This window comes from Dermacentor variabilis, chromosome 7 (genome assembly GCF_050947875.1).
Source record: "Dermacentor variabilis isolate Ectoservices chromosome 7, ASM5094787v1, whole genome shotgun sequence".
Taxonomy (NCBI): Eukaryota; Metazoa; Arthropoda; class Arachnida; order Ixodida; family Ixodidae; genus Dermacentor; species Dermacentor variabilis.
Genome location: NC_134574.1, coordinates 101,673,194 through 101,690,960, shown reverse-complemented (window position 1 = coordinate 101,690,960; position 17,767 = coordinate 101,673,194). Strand labels below are relative to the sequence as shown.

At 47.5% G+C, this 17,767-nt stretch overlaps 1 protein-coding gene across 2 annotated transcripts in view; it reads left to right on the top strand.

Annotated features, from left to right (window-relative positions):
* LOC142587703 (leukocyte tyrosine kinase receptor-like) overlaps positions 1–17,767 on the top strand; it is a 173,932-nt gene that overhangs the window by 127,214 nt on the left and 28,951 nt on the right. For both annotated transcript variants that reach the window (XM_075698888.1, XM_075698887.1), the window contains 6 exons: positions 3,253–3,427; positions 6,694–6,887; positions 11,090–11,251; positions 13,062–13,215; positions 14,679–14,795; positions 17,466–17,710. In XM_075698888.1, the coding sequence (XP_075555003.1) occupies positions 3,253–3,427; positions 6,694–6,887; positions 11,090–11,251; positions 13,062–13,215; positions 14,679–14,795; positions 17,466–17,710 (1,047 nt within the window). The remainder of the gene's footprint in view (positions 1–3,252; positions 3,428–6,693; positions 6,888–11,089; positions 11,252–13,061; positions 13,216–14,678; positions 14,796–17,465; positions 17,711–17,767) is intronic.

Sequence of the window (17,767 nt, the reverse complement as noted above, 5' to 3'; positions counted from 1 at the left end):
ACGGCAAGGCAAAGGCAAGAAGAAAAGAAAATATATCAGGGGAACGCAACTTTTCATAAATAAAGAATAGCCTGTCATAGTCTATACGCAGTCAGGGAACGCGATGTATTTGTTACACGTGAACGTTCAAGCACACCGAATATTACCAGAACGTCAACAAAATTACGACTCAAGAGAAAGAGAGAGCGAGCGAAAAGAACTTTGCACATCGCGCAGCGTAAGCACAGCGCAGTAGAGTTGACCAAAAATATTTACGGACCATGGTATCCAAGAAAACGTTGAATTTCCGAGACATCTGTAAAAGTAGCCAGTAAAACCGTACATCCTAACGTTGTTCGCGTACACTAGTAGAGTCTGCAAATGCGGATACCAGGCTGTGTTATAAGGCTGCGTAGATATTCAGTTCTCAGATCACATGATCCCGTCATCCGTAATCATTTGTGGTCGACTGCCCGTACAGATTGATCGAGAAAAAAAGGCCATCGAGAGGCTCGAGTTTTTAAGTTGCAATCGTATAAATCCAACAGACAAGACAAAAAAGAAAATAAATAAAGAAAGAATCAGCCAAAGAAAGGAAAAGAAGGAAGGAAGAAAGAAAGAGTAGGTCAGGATGGTTAACCTTGTAATGAAGCCAAGAATAACATAGGGGACATTGAGGGTTCTTGTTCAGTTCAAATATGAAAACAATAAGTAAATGGGAAATGAAACAGGACGAAAAGACAACTTGCCGCAGGTGGTATCCGGACGCGCATCTCCGGCACTACGCGTGCGACGCTGTACGGAGGCGGCCGCCATCTCGTCCGATCTTTGCGGTGTTCTTTTATAATATTTGGGGATGGTCCCTTTTTTGTTATTTATACATTAAAATTTTTTTGAACAGTGACTCCCCTATGCTTTCTTTGGCTTCAAGATTTGTTGGTTTTATGTAATTGTGAGATAGAACATTCTAAATCAATGGTTTTAAGTTCCAAAGAAACATAGGAAAGACTCCAGCAAGTTCTTGATTCCGCAAGTATTTCTTATTACATAACATCCAAGTGGAGCAATGCCAGCTGACCGACCGAGGGGCGGCCCAAAAACGTTCCTGGCCCCAGCGTTGCTGCTGCGATTGCACAAATAGGTTTAATTGCGGTCCACGTGATCGACCGAAGCCTCGCCTAATGCAAGCCGTCTGTTTTTCCAAACAGGAGCGGCAAGAGAAGTAGACACAACCCTGACGAGGCGATAAATTAGCTAACGAGGAGCTTAATGAACCAGACGACGCAGCGAAGCTGCGCTTAAATCGAGTCAGTGTAGTAATTCGGGTTGAAAGCGTGGTGGGTACTTTAAACTAAAGTCCCAGACTAAGACGAAAGCACAAAATTTCAGTAATGTAGAGTAGCTGATTTGAACAAGACTGAAGGCTCGCCATGAAACGTATGAACCGAAGAAACGTGTTTACCGGATAAATGCCTCGGGCTGCAGCCGCCGAGGGCTCTTGCCACTGCATGCGCATGCACCGAATAGCGCCCGCTTAGACAAACAGCTTGTCGTCACTTACATTCGTGAGCATTAGAGAGTTCCAGTCGGTCGAACTGGTTCTCCGCTGATGTGTTCGCCTCATCTCGCAACGGTAATTAAGGAATCCAGGTCAAATTGGGAAACCACCTTATCACAACTCTAATGCTGCTTTAACCTTTCCCATTGGTAGTCACATTGTCGCTTTGTCGTACCATTTCTCCCGAGCGTCTATACTTGTCTTTTTTCCTTTTTAATTTTTCATAAGCCCTGTACGAACATGACACAGGGTATCATGTTTTGCATCTCATGCCTCTAATACGACGTGTGCAGGTAAACCTTGCTTTTTTTTTTTTTTTGACATGACGTGTCGTTTGCAAATTGAACTCCATGCGCTCCAGGAAATTCAAAGTTGATTTCTGACGTCTTCGTGTTTTTCTCAAATAATTTTTATTGCTCAAACTACTTTAATTATATTAGGTGAGCGCGCAAATCCCCTACGGGGGCCTTGGTGCTTTGCATGTTCGTGGGCGTTTCCCATGGAGACGGGGGTCCGGTTTGCTCCCGTCCGGTTTGCTTCGCGTCCATTTATGCACGTCTGGTTTGCTACCTGGCGCTGGGGAAAGGGTTAGGGGGGCGAAAGAAGATGCAGGGAAATAAATGTCACTAGTTACGTGGCCTTGTAAGCTTGTACGTCGAGTCTATGAGTGGAGCGAGAGCTACATTAGGCCATCGTACGAGAAGACAATTACATATTAATAGGTGTGGCCACGCACGTGCCAGAACTTCACTGTGGTGCTATAGTGGAACCTGCAAGAGTCTGCGTGAGTCCACGTAGTGAAGTGAGAATTGAGGCTTGTCACCGCACTGTCGCTATCAACGCGTGCGCGTGCACGTTGCACGCGAACACCTTACTGTGCAGCTCTCGCCGTCGACACTTCATCACACCGCCCGTCCTCCTCTTTCTCCATGTGCTATCTCTGTTGCTCCCTCAAGCACCTTCCCCAGCATGAAGCTGCAGGCCAGAGGAATTTCACTCAGGCCGACCTCTCCACCTTTCTGCTCTTGTCACTGTCGACGCTGTAGTTATTCTCATCTGAGGCTCACCGCTGATGTGCTTTGTGCCTTCGCCTCGAAACGCTGACTCCGATCCGAGCTCGCTCTGTGACAAACTGCTCAAACCGGCCGATAAGAAAACTGGTCGCTGCCTCAACGAAAGCCTAAAAGAACAAGACTACAACGTGCACCGAGCTATACAGGGACACTTAGGAATTCACTGTCGCGACTGGGGATGTAAGCCGAATTTTTATCGGTGTGAAGAGCTAAAAAAACACCGATCACAACTTACGCGGGAAATTATTGAAGCTGATCTCATAACAAGGGTTGCCAGCACGTGCGTTAGCGTGCCATCTTTGTGCATATCTCCACGGGAAGTAAGATTTCTTGATCAGTTTAACCTTGCATGACAGAATTACGCGTTCTGTGACTCGTGATGGTGCAGCCTTCTATCGGTGTGACGCTTTGTGAAGTGTTGCGACGACATACGCTGATGCTTTCTTGTAGCTATATATTTCGCACAACCTGCCAATAAATAGTCAGCGTCCCGTTCCTATATTTGGCTGGCTCGGCTTGTTTCTTGCTGTCTATGTTGCCCTGTACCAGTTTTAGAATGCGATACCAACTCGCCCAGTCCTCAACCTTAGTGAGCTATGTGACGTTGTTCTGCTCACGGAGCAACGGCCGTCCTTCGAGCAGGTGGACACCAGAACCGGCGACGCCGTGCCGCTCGTGGTGGCCGCGGGGGGCGGTGGCCACTCCGCCGCTGCTGCGGCGTCGGCGGGTGCTGCGTACGCGGGCGTCGCCGGCAGGGGTTTCCAGGACAACCAGCCGCCGGGTAACGGCCTCTCCGCCCCCGAAGGCAAAGGACCCGGTGAGTTCGCTTTGCTCTGTAGAGCGTGCTTCTCTGCGAGCGAATCATAAGTGCAAGAAAGCCAGCTTTACAGTACTAGACGGGTAAACCGCGCTGAGTAGCAGTTCGTTGAACTGGCTCTAGTGCGTAGCGCGCGCTTTTACGAGCCGCACGCCACACTGCGTAAGGATTCGTGACCCACGTATTGAAAACAATGCCTCCCCCCTTTGCGAGTTACCGCCACATTTCCGTATAGGGTATGTCTGTTTCTGACTTATTTTTCCATGCTCTTTCCTGGGCTATTACCAAAGGTAGCGCAGCCTTAAAATTTTGACAAAGCTCGCGATAATCTATAAGGACAAGGACCATATAATTTGTTCCGGGAGCCGCTCTGATGACTGCGATTATCATAATAATGTGATGATGACAGTGATTGTGGGGACGATTATGGTTGTGGCGACGATGACACCTGCTCAGCCCCAACTCGTCCAGGAAGACATTGTCTTTCATCGACTTCAACTAGAGGTCGAATCGTCTTCGAACTTTTTTTTTTTCAGTATTGCACTGCACAGAACTGTGCTTGTCTGTGAAAAAGCATCACGAGAAAAGCGTGCTATCTGCCACTGAAGTTAATTTAAGATTGACGCGACTGAGCTGGTTAGCGATAAATGAAACGCGGCCGAAACATTTCAAACGGTAACGTCCACGCAACAAAACCGAGAATACCATTGATAATTCTTATATAGTGACGCCATCTAGCGTGTTGTGTCAAAGCTGGGGGACTCTGCTGGCATAAAGCGCGCATGCTCGTAACGTGATTACTGCTGATGTTCTAAACTGATCTGTTTTAATATCGCGTTTGTAAGCATTACTTGCCTATTTCCACAATGAGCTTAAAGTGTGAGTCGTCTTTGGCGACACCACTCAAATCGTGATGATTTCGCCGCAATGAAAACGCGGCACCATATTTCTCCGCTACAGCTATACACAGCGTTCGGCGTACTTGCGGTAAATGGTGTCACTGTTTTGATGCAGTGAATTTAACATTCTTCATATGGCGTTGCCACAGATAGCGCCTTTTGGATTTATGGTGGAGAGAACGGACAAGTAATGCAAAGTATGGCGCTAAACTGATTCGAAAAGAAAATGCTAGCTGTACACAAAACTTCAGTGCTCTGCCAGCTCTGCCAGCTGTCCAGTTGGCAGAGTTGTGGTTTCACTTATGCAACACTCTGTATATCGAGAATGGGTGCTCGATTTCTCGTTTTTGAAGAAGGAGATGTAGTGGCCACGGTTAATATTTTCTAAGGCGATTGTCTTGCACGCCCTCTTTTAAACAGTCTGCGTCCCATTAGCGCTAACCTTTTTCTATTTGCACTCGGGGTTATTTGAATAACACAGCTAGAAGCACACACCGCGTGTGCTTGAAATAAAGACAAGTGAGTGTGATGTCCCTGCAGCTATCCAGCCTTCCGGAAGACTGGCTGACAGGTAAGGTTGTGCCAGTTCACAAGTCTGGGGTAACACACAATCCATCAAATTTCCGTTGATGCTCTCTGAAACTCAAGCGGGAAGACGACAGCAGAAAGTGGGGCATAAAAATGGGAAATTTGTTACTTGGTTTTGCTTAACAGCAGGCTTCATTTTACCATATAGAGAATGGTATATTGCGCTTCAAAGTTCTAATCAAACGCACTGGTACGTCCGCTGCATAGGTATATTAAATTCATCTTGTGCTGTCTTGATTTCTATTTTCACCTTGTGGTTTTGTTTTTGTAAAATATTCTTGCCACGCAATCCCGCTCGAATAAGCAACATCTTACTCAGGGTGTCTGTAATTTAGGTTTTGTCTTTTTGCCTTATTGGTTCATTAGTTTCTGCATAGAAAAGTAAGTGGGCCTGAAATAAAGGTACCAGAGAGCGCCTAGGATTTTTAAGCCTTTGCAATCTGTGCTCGTTCGATGAAGACATATTCTAGAAGAAAGAAAAACGATATGTTGGGAAACAAATATCGAAAAATCAACCACTTAAAGAAACACCCATACTGAATTTCCCCCGCTTCCTCAAGTCTTCTAAGGAAATGATTTAAAAAAAGCAAGTTAGAGCACAATTTCCTAATATAAAACGATGAAATAGCATTTAAGGAAGCAGTATATATGAGAACAAGGTAACAACTCATACAATGTTAGAATTGACACAAAAATACGCATTGGACTTAATAAACGTGACTGGTTGGGTAGAAATTTGTTCAGTAAACTTAGTAAAAGGAAATGTTTCGTTAGCTCAAGTGTTGCTTTTTTTCATTCAGGTGTTTAGGAACTCTTCTGGCGGCACATCTGCATGTTTCCTTGTAGGCAATAAAATTTGACAGCTCACCTGGTCTATCCGGCGTCTCGCTGCGAACGCAGGCTGCGGCACCTGTCACACTGTCACTGTTTACAGGGTCTTAATTCTGTAGCGTCTATGAAAATAGCCCTTGAAAAAAAAAGGGGGGCTGCTTCTCTGCACTGCATGTGATCCTGTCGACTGCGCCAGAATGTCGAATTGGAGGAGGAGGAGGAAAAACTTTATTTGCTCTAATTGGTTAGAAATTAGCGGTGGCAGATGCGGTCGGCCGTCTTCACGGTCTTCTTCCCCATCTGCGCAGGGTCGACGCCCCTATTCCAGGGCACCACTGAGGGTGGCTACTCGGCGAGCGTGCCTTGCTAGTCCATGCTGGACTTTCGGGTCGCTGCTGGAGAGCACCCTCTCCCACTGCTCCGTACTCGGGTCTTTTATTTGAAGGAATTGTTGATTCTGAACGCATTCCCATGTAATGTGATATAAGGTGGGCTTGGCGCCGCACCAGGGGCAAATGTCTCTATACTGGGTGGGAAACATCTTGCTTAGTGTGTTTAGGTTTGGATATGTTCCTGTCTGCAGCCTCCTCCAAGAGGTTGCTTCATGCTGATTTAGGCTGTTGTGGGGTGGAGGGTATTTGATTCGGACCCCCTTATAGTAATTCAAAATGTCTGAGTAGCTTGGGTACCGACCCTGAGGAACCCATATCAGTCGAATTGGAACATCTGCCTGGAACAGACCGGAACATGTGCCGTCTTCTTTTATTTGGTTTCAGTTCTCCTTTGCTTCGTCGTTGCCTCCCTTGCGAAACATACCAAGCATCCCAAATTAGCTATCTTTCGCCGTCCATTTTACTGTCTCGCAAGGCCGAGTGGGCACTTCCGCACATGTGAGGGTGCGAAGCGAGCGAGTGACGTCAGCGCACTTACGGTAACCTTGCGCTGCAGGTGGCGGGGGCGGCTGGAACGACAGCGCTGCCGCTGAGAGCAGCGCGATCGACGAGCCGACCGCTGGCCGTCCCCTGATGGACGGCGCCGCGGGAGGATCGGTGTGCGCCGAGGCTGCCCTGTGGAACACCGCCGGAGGGTTCGGTGGCGGAGGAGGAGGCTGCGCTGGTGGAGGAGGCGGTGGAGGCTGGAAGGTAACGACTTCAGACCTTTCTCTATGCTCGATCAGTGCAGAAAAATTCGACGCCGGACTGATTGGTTAGGTATGCTGAAATTTCTCTGCGCAAATTTATGACACGACACTCCCCCCCTCGTTCCTGAAGCACTAATCACACAGATGAAAAAAAAAATGCCCTTGGCGTCATGTGCCTGAAATTTTTGGGCACAAATTTTGGCACTATCAAAATGACGCGACCGCTCCCATGAGAATGAAACAAAAGATAAAGGCATAACTGACGTTTCGGGACCACTACAGCTTTCGTGTTCACAACCTCTTGAGAGATAATAACTGGTTTAAAATTAAAAAAAAGAGAACCCGTAGCGGACCCGCAGTGACAATTATACATTTATTTATTTCAACCTTAGATGAGTGTGTCATTTCTATCACCCTCGGCTGACCACCTTGCGTCAAACATTGAGCTACCTCTTTCTACTTTGTCTCGCCGACTTTGCCTAAAGCAGTAAAAGCTGTGCGTCGCGCAAAACAACCGCGAAAGAGAACCGCGAGGTCGAAGCTTTCTGCAGCTCATGTACATATCACAAACAGTGCCGTTTAGCTTCTGTCTGCTGTTCTCGCTCGCTGTCCAATTCGCTCAACTTTCTCCTACACCGTCAGCTTTTTAAAATCCCATTACCTCTTCACCTCCGTGCAAGCCGACGTTCAGGGTATCAGCTGTTGGCTAGACAGCTGCGGTGCACCCAGCAGAATTTTCCGCTCCTTTCCGTCCAACCACAAATAAAGAAAGGAGGGCCCATTCGTCGTCGTCGTCGTCGTCGTGCCCCCTCCCCCCTCCCCCTGATTGCTCTTATGCGACGCTGACTAAATGGAAGCTTCACGGACGAATTAGCGTAGGGTGCGATGAGCGGGTCATTTTACCTTATCTGGGGCTCGCAGCGGCGTGTCGTTAGTGACTGCTCAGACAATCTCTATCCACCCTTCGCAGCTCTGCACGAAGTAAGTGACACGGAGCACTATTTACCCGCAATGCTTATTTGCATGTGTGAAACGGCTTCTTGAAACCGCAGGGAGCGTGCACTTCGGGCGACGATGATGGTAGCGCATTTCTAATGCCATCCTCTTTGGGACGAGGCAGCGACGGCTAGTCACCTAGGCTAGCTTGATCTAACCAAGTTTTACTACGTCTATTGGAGTCTGACATTTTGTATATCTCTACATTCTGTCCTTTCTGTTCATCTAAACCCCTATATTCGCGTGGTAAAGTTACCTAAGCCTTTTTAGCTTAGTTACCTACGAGTGAGCCAGTTGGACGGCCAGCTTCTGTCCGAAGAAAGAATTTCGCAACATCGACACCACCTAACATGCCATCAGAAGGGCCCTGGAAGCGCTGCTGCGCTTCTTGAGAGATCGACCGGCCTGTGCGGACGCCTGTGATTGAAACGAATTTTCTGTCACTTGTTCCTGTTCTTTTTCTTTATTTCCCCTTCGTTCTCTCTCCATCTCTATCTGTGCCCTCCTTCCGACACCTATATCCTCCACCCCAGTGCACGGTGGCAAACCTGAAACTCCCCTCTGGTTAACCTCCCTCCCTTTCCTCTTTCTCTCTCTCTCTCTCTCTCTTACCTACGCCTGTATCAGCCCCGGCTCCATCACCTTCCTGCTTTTGTTCCCTTCACCAAAAAACTCTAAACGTCTCTTTCTTACCTTGACCGCTGACGAGCTAACGCTCCCGTTAGTCTTGTTAAGAGCACAGCGCGGCTTGGTAGCAACTTGAGAGCACGGCTTTTACAAACGGCACACCGTCATGTGGCGTCGTTCACGACAACCTTTTCTCGTTCGCTGGCTGTAACTGCCCTACCGCGGTCCATTCCTGTTCTAACATATGTCACTCCCCGACTTCCGTTTTGTGGCGTCAGTCATATGTCTGAAGATTTCTCGAGCACGTTTGGGAACAGTTCCGAGAATCTCTAGTAACAGCTTCAATAAGAAACTAGAGAACAGAAAAAATTAATACGCGAAACCACGTGCTGTCGTGTTATTATCACGTTATCAATGCAATTCGTTTCTAGAGGCGCCAGTTTCGCATATGTAGACGCGCAGTGTTACACATAAATTTCTCGAAAACCTGATTGTACTAAACGAGAAACACACAGATGGAAACTGCGCCGTCCTTGAGCCAGCTGTCCACACATCGAAATTGTTTAACGAACGGAAGAGAGCAGGTTGGTCGCTTCGAAGCCAGCCGACGCTGGCCAGAGCGCGGAATTGGCCGATGGTGCACAGTTGAAGATCGCCACCAAAACTGGCAGACGCTTGAGGAAGCACGAAAAATCGACCACACTGGCCGGCTTACGTCTATATCGCGGTGCATGGACAGGACATGCGTGGGCTGATCCAGGTCGACCCGCGGCGGAGGTGGAGTAGGCTTCAAGCACTCCGCCAACTTCGAAAAAGAAAGTTCACTATCTTGGGTATCTTGGGTATTCTCCACGATTCTTCTTTTTTTTCAGGTGCACGTTAAACAACCCCCGGGTGATTAAAATAATCCAGAGCTCTCCAACGCGGCGTCCCTCATTATCCACTGTGCTGTTTAGGAACGTCACACGCACAGCAACTCACTTTAACGCGATAGCGTTAAGGGCCCCGTTTCGCAGAAAACCCGGCGACGGCGTCGGACGTTGCTTCGGCAAAAAAAAAAAAATTTCGAACATAGTTCCGAACCACGCATACCCAATTACTCCACCAAAGTTGCTCATACCTTGTCTTTCATTCTTTACAAAGTTATTCCTCGGAATTTTGAGAACGGCATCGCACAAAGTAATGTAATGAAGAAAAGAAAAAAACACGGACAGCGCATATCTTGTATGTTAGCTCTTCTCAGACTGAAGTATTATAAGTGCGAAATAATAATAGGAGATCGACCCACGCAAGAGGCCGCGTGTCTACCAAAAAGCTTGCCCTCATGCATAGCGTTTCCCGGCAAACCTTGCGGTTACATAAGCTGCAGTTGCCGTGAAGCATGAGAAGCAGACAGGGCTCTTTGAATGCTATCGCGCTCCACTCTTAAAGGCGAAACTTTTTTTATTTAAAAGCGAGTGCGTTCAGTGTCTTTGTTGGATCTTGTGTAGGTTGGACCGTTCCTAAGTGCACTCAGACGTTGGACTCTTGACGAAGTTAATGGTGTAAAGCTAGTGAGCACGGGAGAGTGGTATGCTTATATCGAACAAAGAGTAAGAACACGCATTCGCAAAAAAATCTCTTGCGCTGTATTTGTTCCTAAAATAAAATTTTAGCCAGTCTCGTTTCTTGGGGAAGGAGACCGGCCAATGGAAAGAAGCACTTACGAAGAAAAGGCTTGGTGAATTTGAGCCGCGGTTACAGCGCTATCGGCAGCGTCGGCTGATGATGTACCTCTCTCGCACAACCGTGTCAAAAATGCTTACACCTTTAATGGAGAACGCGCTTAATAGTGTTTTCTTTGTTTTGTTTTTCTGAAAGTTGAGACAATGCGCGAGAAACCTCAAGAAATCACGCCCGTTATCAGTATCAATCGATACACACTTGAGTATTTTAAAAATGCAGCACGGACTGACCCAGCTGTCAGCAGTCGGTGCTTTTTCTCTTGCCCTTGTCGGAGTCAAGACGTCTCCTGGCGATACCAGGAGCAGGGTAACGAGCCGAAACTGAACCGAAAAACGAAAAAGGAAAACGCTGTTTCTGCGGGAACGGGAAGTAAACCGGAAAGTTACTTTTTTCTCTCTCTCTCTCTCCGGAATGAAACCGGCCAGAAAAAAATACGAGGTGTTGGTTCGTGTTGGACACTTTTTCTGCATAGCTTTCCACGTATGCCTGCACTTCTGGCTCAACCATGCTACCTCTTTCGCAAACGCACATGAGCCTCTCGGAATCTTAGAAGTGGCAGCAATAATAGCTTTACTTTCTCTTTTCGTGCAGCTACGGAACAATGTCGAGTTCTTGCACAAAATAAATGTGAGCAGATTTCCCGCGCTTATCTTTACATAACGCAAACGAGCCTAAACTGGTTAAACACCGATTTGAAGCGTTATTCTTCCTGCTCCGGAGTCGAACCGGAACCGAGCCGTTTTCTCTGCCGAAGCGGAGCCAAAAATCGAAACGAAAAAAAAAAGAGAAAGGTTTCAGTTTGGTCCCCGAGGTTTGCCTATCACTCGACCACTTAAGACCGCACACGTTTTGCAGGGAGGCGACGCTGCCGTCACGGACACGGCTCAGCGTAGCGGCCACGGGGGCACCTCGTACGTGCACCCGAGCCGATTGGAGGCCGCATTCCTGCCCACGCCGTGCCGCCTTGGCTCTGCCGCTTCGACGGACGCGGACGACGCAAAGCCGCACCCCGGCAAGGCGAGTGTTCCTGGCCGGAAATGTGTCTCGCTCGTTGTGCTGGTTCCTACGGGGCTTACGCCGAAAAGAAAGAAAGGAAAACGAATAACAAGAACAAGTACGTGCCGTGTACAACGCGTGTAATTTGGGCGAAGGCGAGTACACGCGGCAATTCTTCGAAAGCACATAGCCTGCACGTGCGCTTCAAACTTTCTGTGCACGTCGCCCCACGGAGCGGCCTGCGATTTCGCGAATATATATGAGATCCCTTGCATTGCTGGTACGTTTAGAAGCAAGTGCAGGGACATTTGACGCGTTTCACATAAACGGGCCGAAAACGAGGGTCTAGAAATTTTAATGTGCCTCTAATTGACAAAAACGCTTCAAAATATTCTGCACGTTATATATATATATATATATATATATATATATATATATATATAAACGACAAGAAAGGGGGTTAACCGAGGGGCCCGATTTTTATTAGTCATATCATAAGAAGCCAACAAACACTGACACCAAGGACAACATAGGGGAAATCACGTGTGCTTAATAAATGAAATGATGAAACGATAAATTAATGGAAATTAAAGTGGATGAAAAGACAACTTGCCGCAGGTGGGAAACGAACCCACAACCTTCGCATTTCGCATTTTTTCATCCACTTTAAATTTGCCCTAATTTATCGTTTCTTTATTTCATTTATTAAGCACACGTAATTTCCCCTATGTTGTCCTTGGTGTCAGTGTTTGTTGGCTTCTTATGATATGACTATATATATATATATATATATATATATATATATATATATATATATATATATATATATATATATATATATATATATATGAAAACTTGCATATAGTGTTTTCTAGCGCTTCTATGGTTGCAATAACAGCTTGGCTGTAAAATTGGACATTTATACCTGCTTGCGGGCCTTACCAGTCTTGACGAGCGCAAGTTTGAGTTTATGGTTTCTACTGGCTGCGACTGAGCGAGTTCTCTCAACCGCGACCACTCCCGCTCAGATCGACAAAACCAACCGCCGAGCCACGTCTCTCTGAACGCCGAGCGAGAGGCTAAATATAGCTCCGATTACATCATGCGTGGCGCGATAGTGACGCCATCTTTGCACCCGACACATGCATGATCAAGTAGTGGCTTCACGGTGCAGCTGTAGTAATGCAACTAATGATGCTAAACTTCTGCAAGTAATTGCTTGCTTCCTTTACACGACGATACCAAAGTAAGGCGTTTGTGTACTACGGTTGCAAATATGTATGAGCGATAATAGTAGAACGTGTTTTCGATACGTGCGATTTAAGCAAGAGACTCCCTGTGACCAATTTTAATTACGTTGCACTTGAGAAAAAGAAATATTTGCAGACGGCAGACAGAGGCAACCACAACGAAGCGCTGGGCTACCCTTGCTTTATTGCTCGTTCACTCCTTGTATGCAAAACGAAGCGCGCGCTCCACGAAAAAGAAAGGTGGGTGCTGCTGTGATTCGCCCTGATGTCGTTGGTAAACGCGTCGAGTAATGCGATAGGAAGTAAAAATGTACAGCACCAGTAGGTCGAGGTTGTAATGGGGTTGGCAGGCGTCACACGTAGATCATAGGTTCGAAGCAGTTAGGCGATGCCCAACACCGGACGGTTGAATTTACCACGGATGTCGATGTATAATCATCGAACGATAGATAGCACGGCCATAATGCTTATCGCATTACAGTTGCTCCCGCGCATGCGTGAAGACCCTACGAGGTTATTTCCTCGATGCGATCCCGCCTCCAACTTTTTCCTGGCTCCCCGCTTCGCTTCCTTCGCCACAGGGTCTCGGCGACGCGATGGTGGTGATCGTCTCGGCGACCGACGTCCGCTGCCCGTGCCGGCACTTCTGCCTGGCCCGCACCCTGTCGCCGGCCACCTTCAAGTGCGCATGTCCCGTCGGCTTCAGGCTGGCACGTGATGGCCACAACTGCCACGGTGAGGACAAATGACGTGGGAAGACCACGGTGTGTGCCCGTTACCGAGGCGCACCTTTTGGCGTGCTCAGAGCGTGCCACGCGCTGTCATCCAGAATTGTGACAAAAGATGGGCGAATGATTTTTAAGGACCGCAGTCGTCGCAAGAACGTTTTACTTCCCTAGAAAGAATATATTCGCTGTTGCTCGCGCTGTGAGACGGATTACGCGTGTCGCCATCCGTCAAAAGCAGAACTATAAACACGAAGACGAAGCTTCACTCGTCCGTGGCATTGCTAGGAAATGCAGCGTGTACCGTTGAAGAGCTGAGCTCGACCTTGGCCGTTATTAACAAACAAAAAAATGGTTGGATGAATATTTGTCGTCAAGTGCACGGAAGGGGTTAAAGGGACATTAAGGATTATTGTCGAGAGGTATCCAACGCGAGTCGAGTCGGCAACGACTTCGGCTGGTTGCGAGAAAAATTAGGGGTTTCGAGACAAAACGACAATTACTTCTAACCAATCTTACTTTTAAGTGACGGACATCAGAATTCAAGCACTCCTGCGATGTCTGGGGCATCTTTTCTCCAATACATCTCCAACTCGATGTTGGAAACGAACCGTTACTTGAATTGATTTGAATTGATTCGATGGCATACGCGTACGCTGTGAAGGAACTTCTTCTATCTTGCTTGACACTGAACACGCAGTTCATTAGTTTGTTTGTTTTACAGTAGCAGTTATCACAGGTTTCGTCCATAGCGACAGTGAGAAGAAGATGGACAATAAATAAGAAGGACAGAGAAATCGCCGTGGGGCACATTCGTCGTGGAAAGAAAATAAAGAGAGAAAGAAAGAGGATCTCGACGCAACGTTTATCTACAGTGCGAACAGATAAGAAGACACACAAAGTGAAGATGACACACGCCACATTGTGATTCGTCTGATTTGTTCGCGCTGTAGGTAATAATACACTTGTACAGACTCGCTCAATTTACTTGCTGCGGTTCTTCAGGATGCAATGCCCATTATATTGTCAGCACGTCATCATGGGAGATACATCGTGATATCTGTAATATGTTATAGCTGTGACATGTAGGGGACAAAAGAAAGTAGCATCACGTATATTCGGGAAACTATCGCCGCCTCTGTTTACAGAGGCCGTGGTCGTTTTCTTTGTTGTAGCCCTTATTACCGATGGGCCATCAAAACCGTCTTGTGTGACGTTCAATATCTGCTTTCATGTGGCGCCCTACTTCTTTGTCTTATTTAATTTTTAGCCAGACCTATAGTGTGGCGATTGGTGCGAAAATGTCACACGCTAATCACTATATCCTCACGCTCCCTCATCGACATATTACAGGTTTACCCGCGACTGTCTTTTTCCAGTCCTCGCTAAGTGCAGCTGTAGTAGCGGACACGAATTGATGGCACAGGCGGCACACGAAAAATGCGGATTTTGCGCCTATTTTGCATTTCGCAGCTGCTTCCGGCGACGCGAGAACCAACGGCGATTACAAGTTGCCCACGCACCACCTCGTAGTCATCATCCTCTGCATCCTGGTCACGGTGGCCATCATCCTCTTCTTCGTCGTTGGATGTGAGTTTACACAAGTCTCTCGCTGCAGTCAATCTTATACGCCGGGACACGTATGCCCTCGTTCGATTTAGTTCATCGTGGTTCCTGAACAAACCTGCCAGTCGTGACACAAGTAAAAACTATATAGAAGTGGGGACAGCAGGAAGTCTTTCAGGTGCCGTCGTCTCTTAAGGGACGTGCAAACCACGGTATCAGTGTCACGTGACGTATACTTGTCACACTTTCTCTGTCTTCGTTACAACACCGTTCTTTGCAGATCACAGTATAAAACAGAGTCGAGCGAGGTAGGTTCAGTTCCTTGTGGCTGTTAAAGCGACAGACAGCAGAAAAAAGAGTAACGGGATTAGACAAGTATAGCACTGATTCAAAATAATTTATGGAAAAAATCAGGTCATATCAAGCCAACTTGCTGCCGGTGGGAGCCACAACCACAACCTGCACATTAAACGTGCGTTTCACTACTGATCGCGCTACGGTGGTGGTTGTTCCCGTGTTCACATCCCTGGGTATACGCATACATAGATGCATGTATACATGCCATGAACCGATTTCGTTGATAACGTAGGTAGGTTATAGTTCGGGAATCTATCGCTAAACATAAAGAGAAATATAAATGAAACAAAATTGTTGCATTATTGCGACCTTGCTTCCTGTTTTAGTCCGTGCTTTGATGACCTTTGTCCCCGGTTTTGAGTAACTCGACAAATGGTGTTCAAAAATATTTTTGTGCCCCAATGCAACTAGAGGCTGCAGTACACGCTTTCTAGCGTGCGTTCTTGACGTCCTTGAGGCTCTCGCATCTTGCTATGAGTCACGAGCAGTAGGCAGCGATGTTTAAATGCTGGAAGTAAATGTTGCATCAAGCATATGCACACAAAAAAGGTTGCCATTCTCATAGACCCTATAGTTGGTTCCTTCTCATTCATGCCGGCAAAGAACAGTGGCATCCCAGGCATGCATGTATACCTAGACGCGACAACGCCGAAACCTAAAGCGCCAAACGCTGCTTCTTGCCGCATAAAACTAGTCTAGTCGAAGTGATAGCTATGCCCAAGTGTTCGTTTTGTCATGGTTGTGTTTACCTTTACGGGCAGGCGGACCGACTTAAATCAAGTTCGCCAAGTATATTCGACACTTTGACGAAAAGAGTCGGCGTGCAACAAACCACGTTCATTAACGTGTCAACGGCGAGTGAACTTCATGCCAAAAAACTTTAGTTCGATTTATAACACAGTACGGAGGGTACAGGTGACATGACTACCTGGATATTTTGCCGGTATAGCACGCGCCATTCCTGCTCCCTGGTGGGGTTGGTTCGGCGTCGAAGCCGTTTGCGCTCTGTATCACCAGCTAAGGCTTCCTTCTATAGCCGAAACCCTTTTGAGGCATTGCTCTCCTTTTATATGCGTGTAAATATAGATTAACGTAGTGGCGCCCACGTGAATGATGGTGTTGCTCTTCCACGGGCACCTATTCTAGAAAACAACCGCAGACAGAGGAATGAATTATGCGGAAAATTGTGCAGAAACTATCGAAGACTATTGTCAACTAAACGGATATCCAAATTTCTGTACAAAGCTGTCCCGTTTTATTAGAGTGTGACGCGCTTGAAGTTCTATATTTGTTGCAGGGATGGCGCTTAGATGGCGTCCGTTGTTTGGTTGCGTAATTCAGCAGCGAACAAAACCTTTAAGAAGCACATCTGTAGGGGTTATATTGAAGGCTGCTATATAAATATATATAACAAGGGAAATGAAGCGCAGTCGAGGACCGCCGAAAATTAGGTGGGGCGACGATATTACGAGATTTCCTGGCACAAGTTGCAGTCAGCTAGTGCAAGACAGGGCTATTTATAGATCGCTGGGAGAAGCCTTCTCTCTGCAGTGGACATGAAAAGTAGGCTGATGTTGGTGATGATGATGATGTAAAGGAGCCCATTCGTCACGTATGTGCTGTTTCAAGCGGTGCAAGAGCGCCGGCTTGCATGGCGATTGCCGTGCTCCTTTCCCGCAGGTGCCCCAGGGGCAGAGGGCGAAGGGAGAAAGAGGAAGGTCGCCCTTCCTCCTTCCTTAACCGCTCCAGCGCAGCAGCTAAACTTTTAGACGCGTCGCAAAGCTCTCCCGCGGCAGCACGTGCTGTAATAGCTGTGATAAGCTGGTGTTTGGCGATGAACGCTCACCGAAATTCGTTTATGAAATGAACATGCACCTTTCGCATCGGCTCGTATGTGTAGGCTATAGGCGGTGAAAGTTCGACCACCAGCCACCGACCAACGCGAAAACGAGAGAAAGAGCAAAAAAAAAAAAAAGAGCAATTCACTTTAAATGCCATAAGCAATAGCGTAAGTCCCGCTAACCATACTATAATACATGGCTAGGACGCAAAAGTTAGCTAGTTTGTGAGCTGTCATCATAAATAAAGCCAACGCAATACCGACATAACAGAGAAGACAGAGACCCAGTGCGGCGTCCTTGTCTTCTTGGCTGTGCCGTTTCTCGCGCTGTTCTTCTTATTTTTAATACTGAGAAGACTAATCTTGCTGGATATGCCACACTACATACTCGTGCGAAATACCAGTCATTTTACGGTTCTGTGCACTCCGTTCACGTGCGCAACTTCGTTTCTCGAAGAAGCGACGCTGACGCCACACCCTTCCTGACCCGCCCGCAGTTCCTAGGTGTCCCGGTTCCCGCAAGAAGCTGCCTTCGTCGCTCAGTCCCGAGCCTCTGGGCGGCAACAACCCGGAGGTCCAGCTGAGCAGGCTGCGACAGGCCACGGGCATGGTGACCGAGTTCAACCCAAACTACGAATTCGGGGGCTCCACCTGCACGCTGCAGGACCTGACCGACATCCCGCGCGAGAGCCTCACCCTGGTCAAGGCCCTGGGACAGGGGGCATTCGGCGAGGTCTACCAGGTGCGCTAAGCGGGGATTTGTTTCGCAAGGGGTCTTTAGCTCGAGCCATGGGAGCAC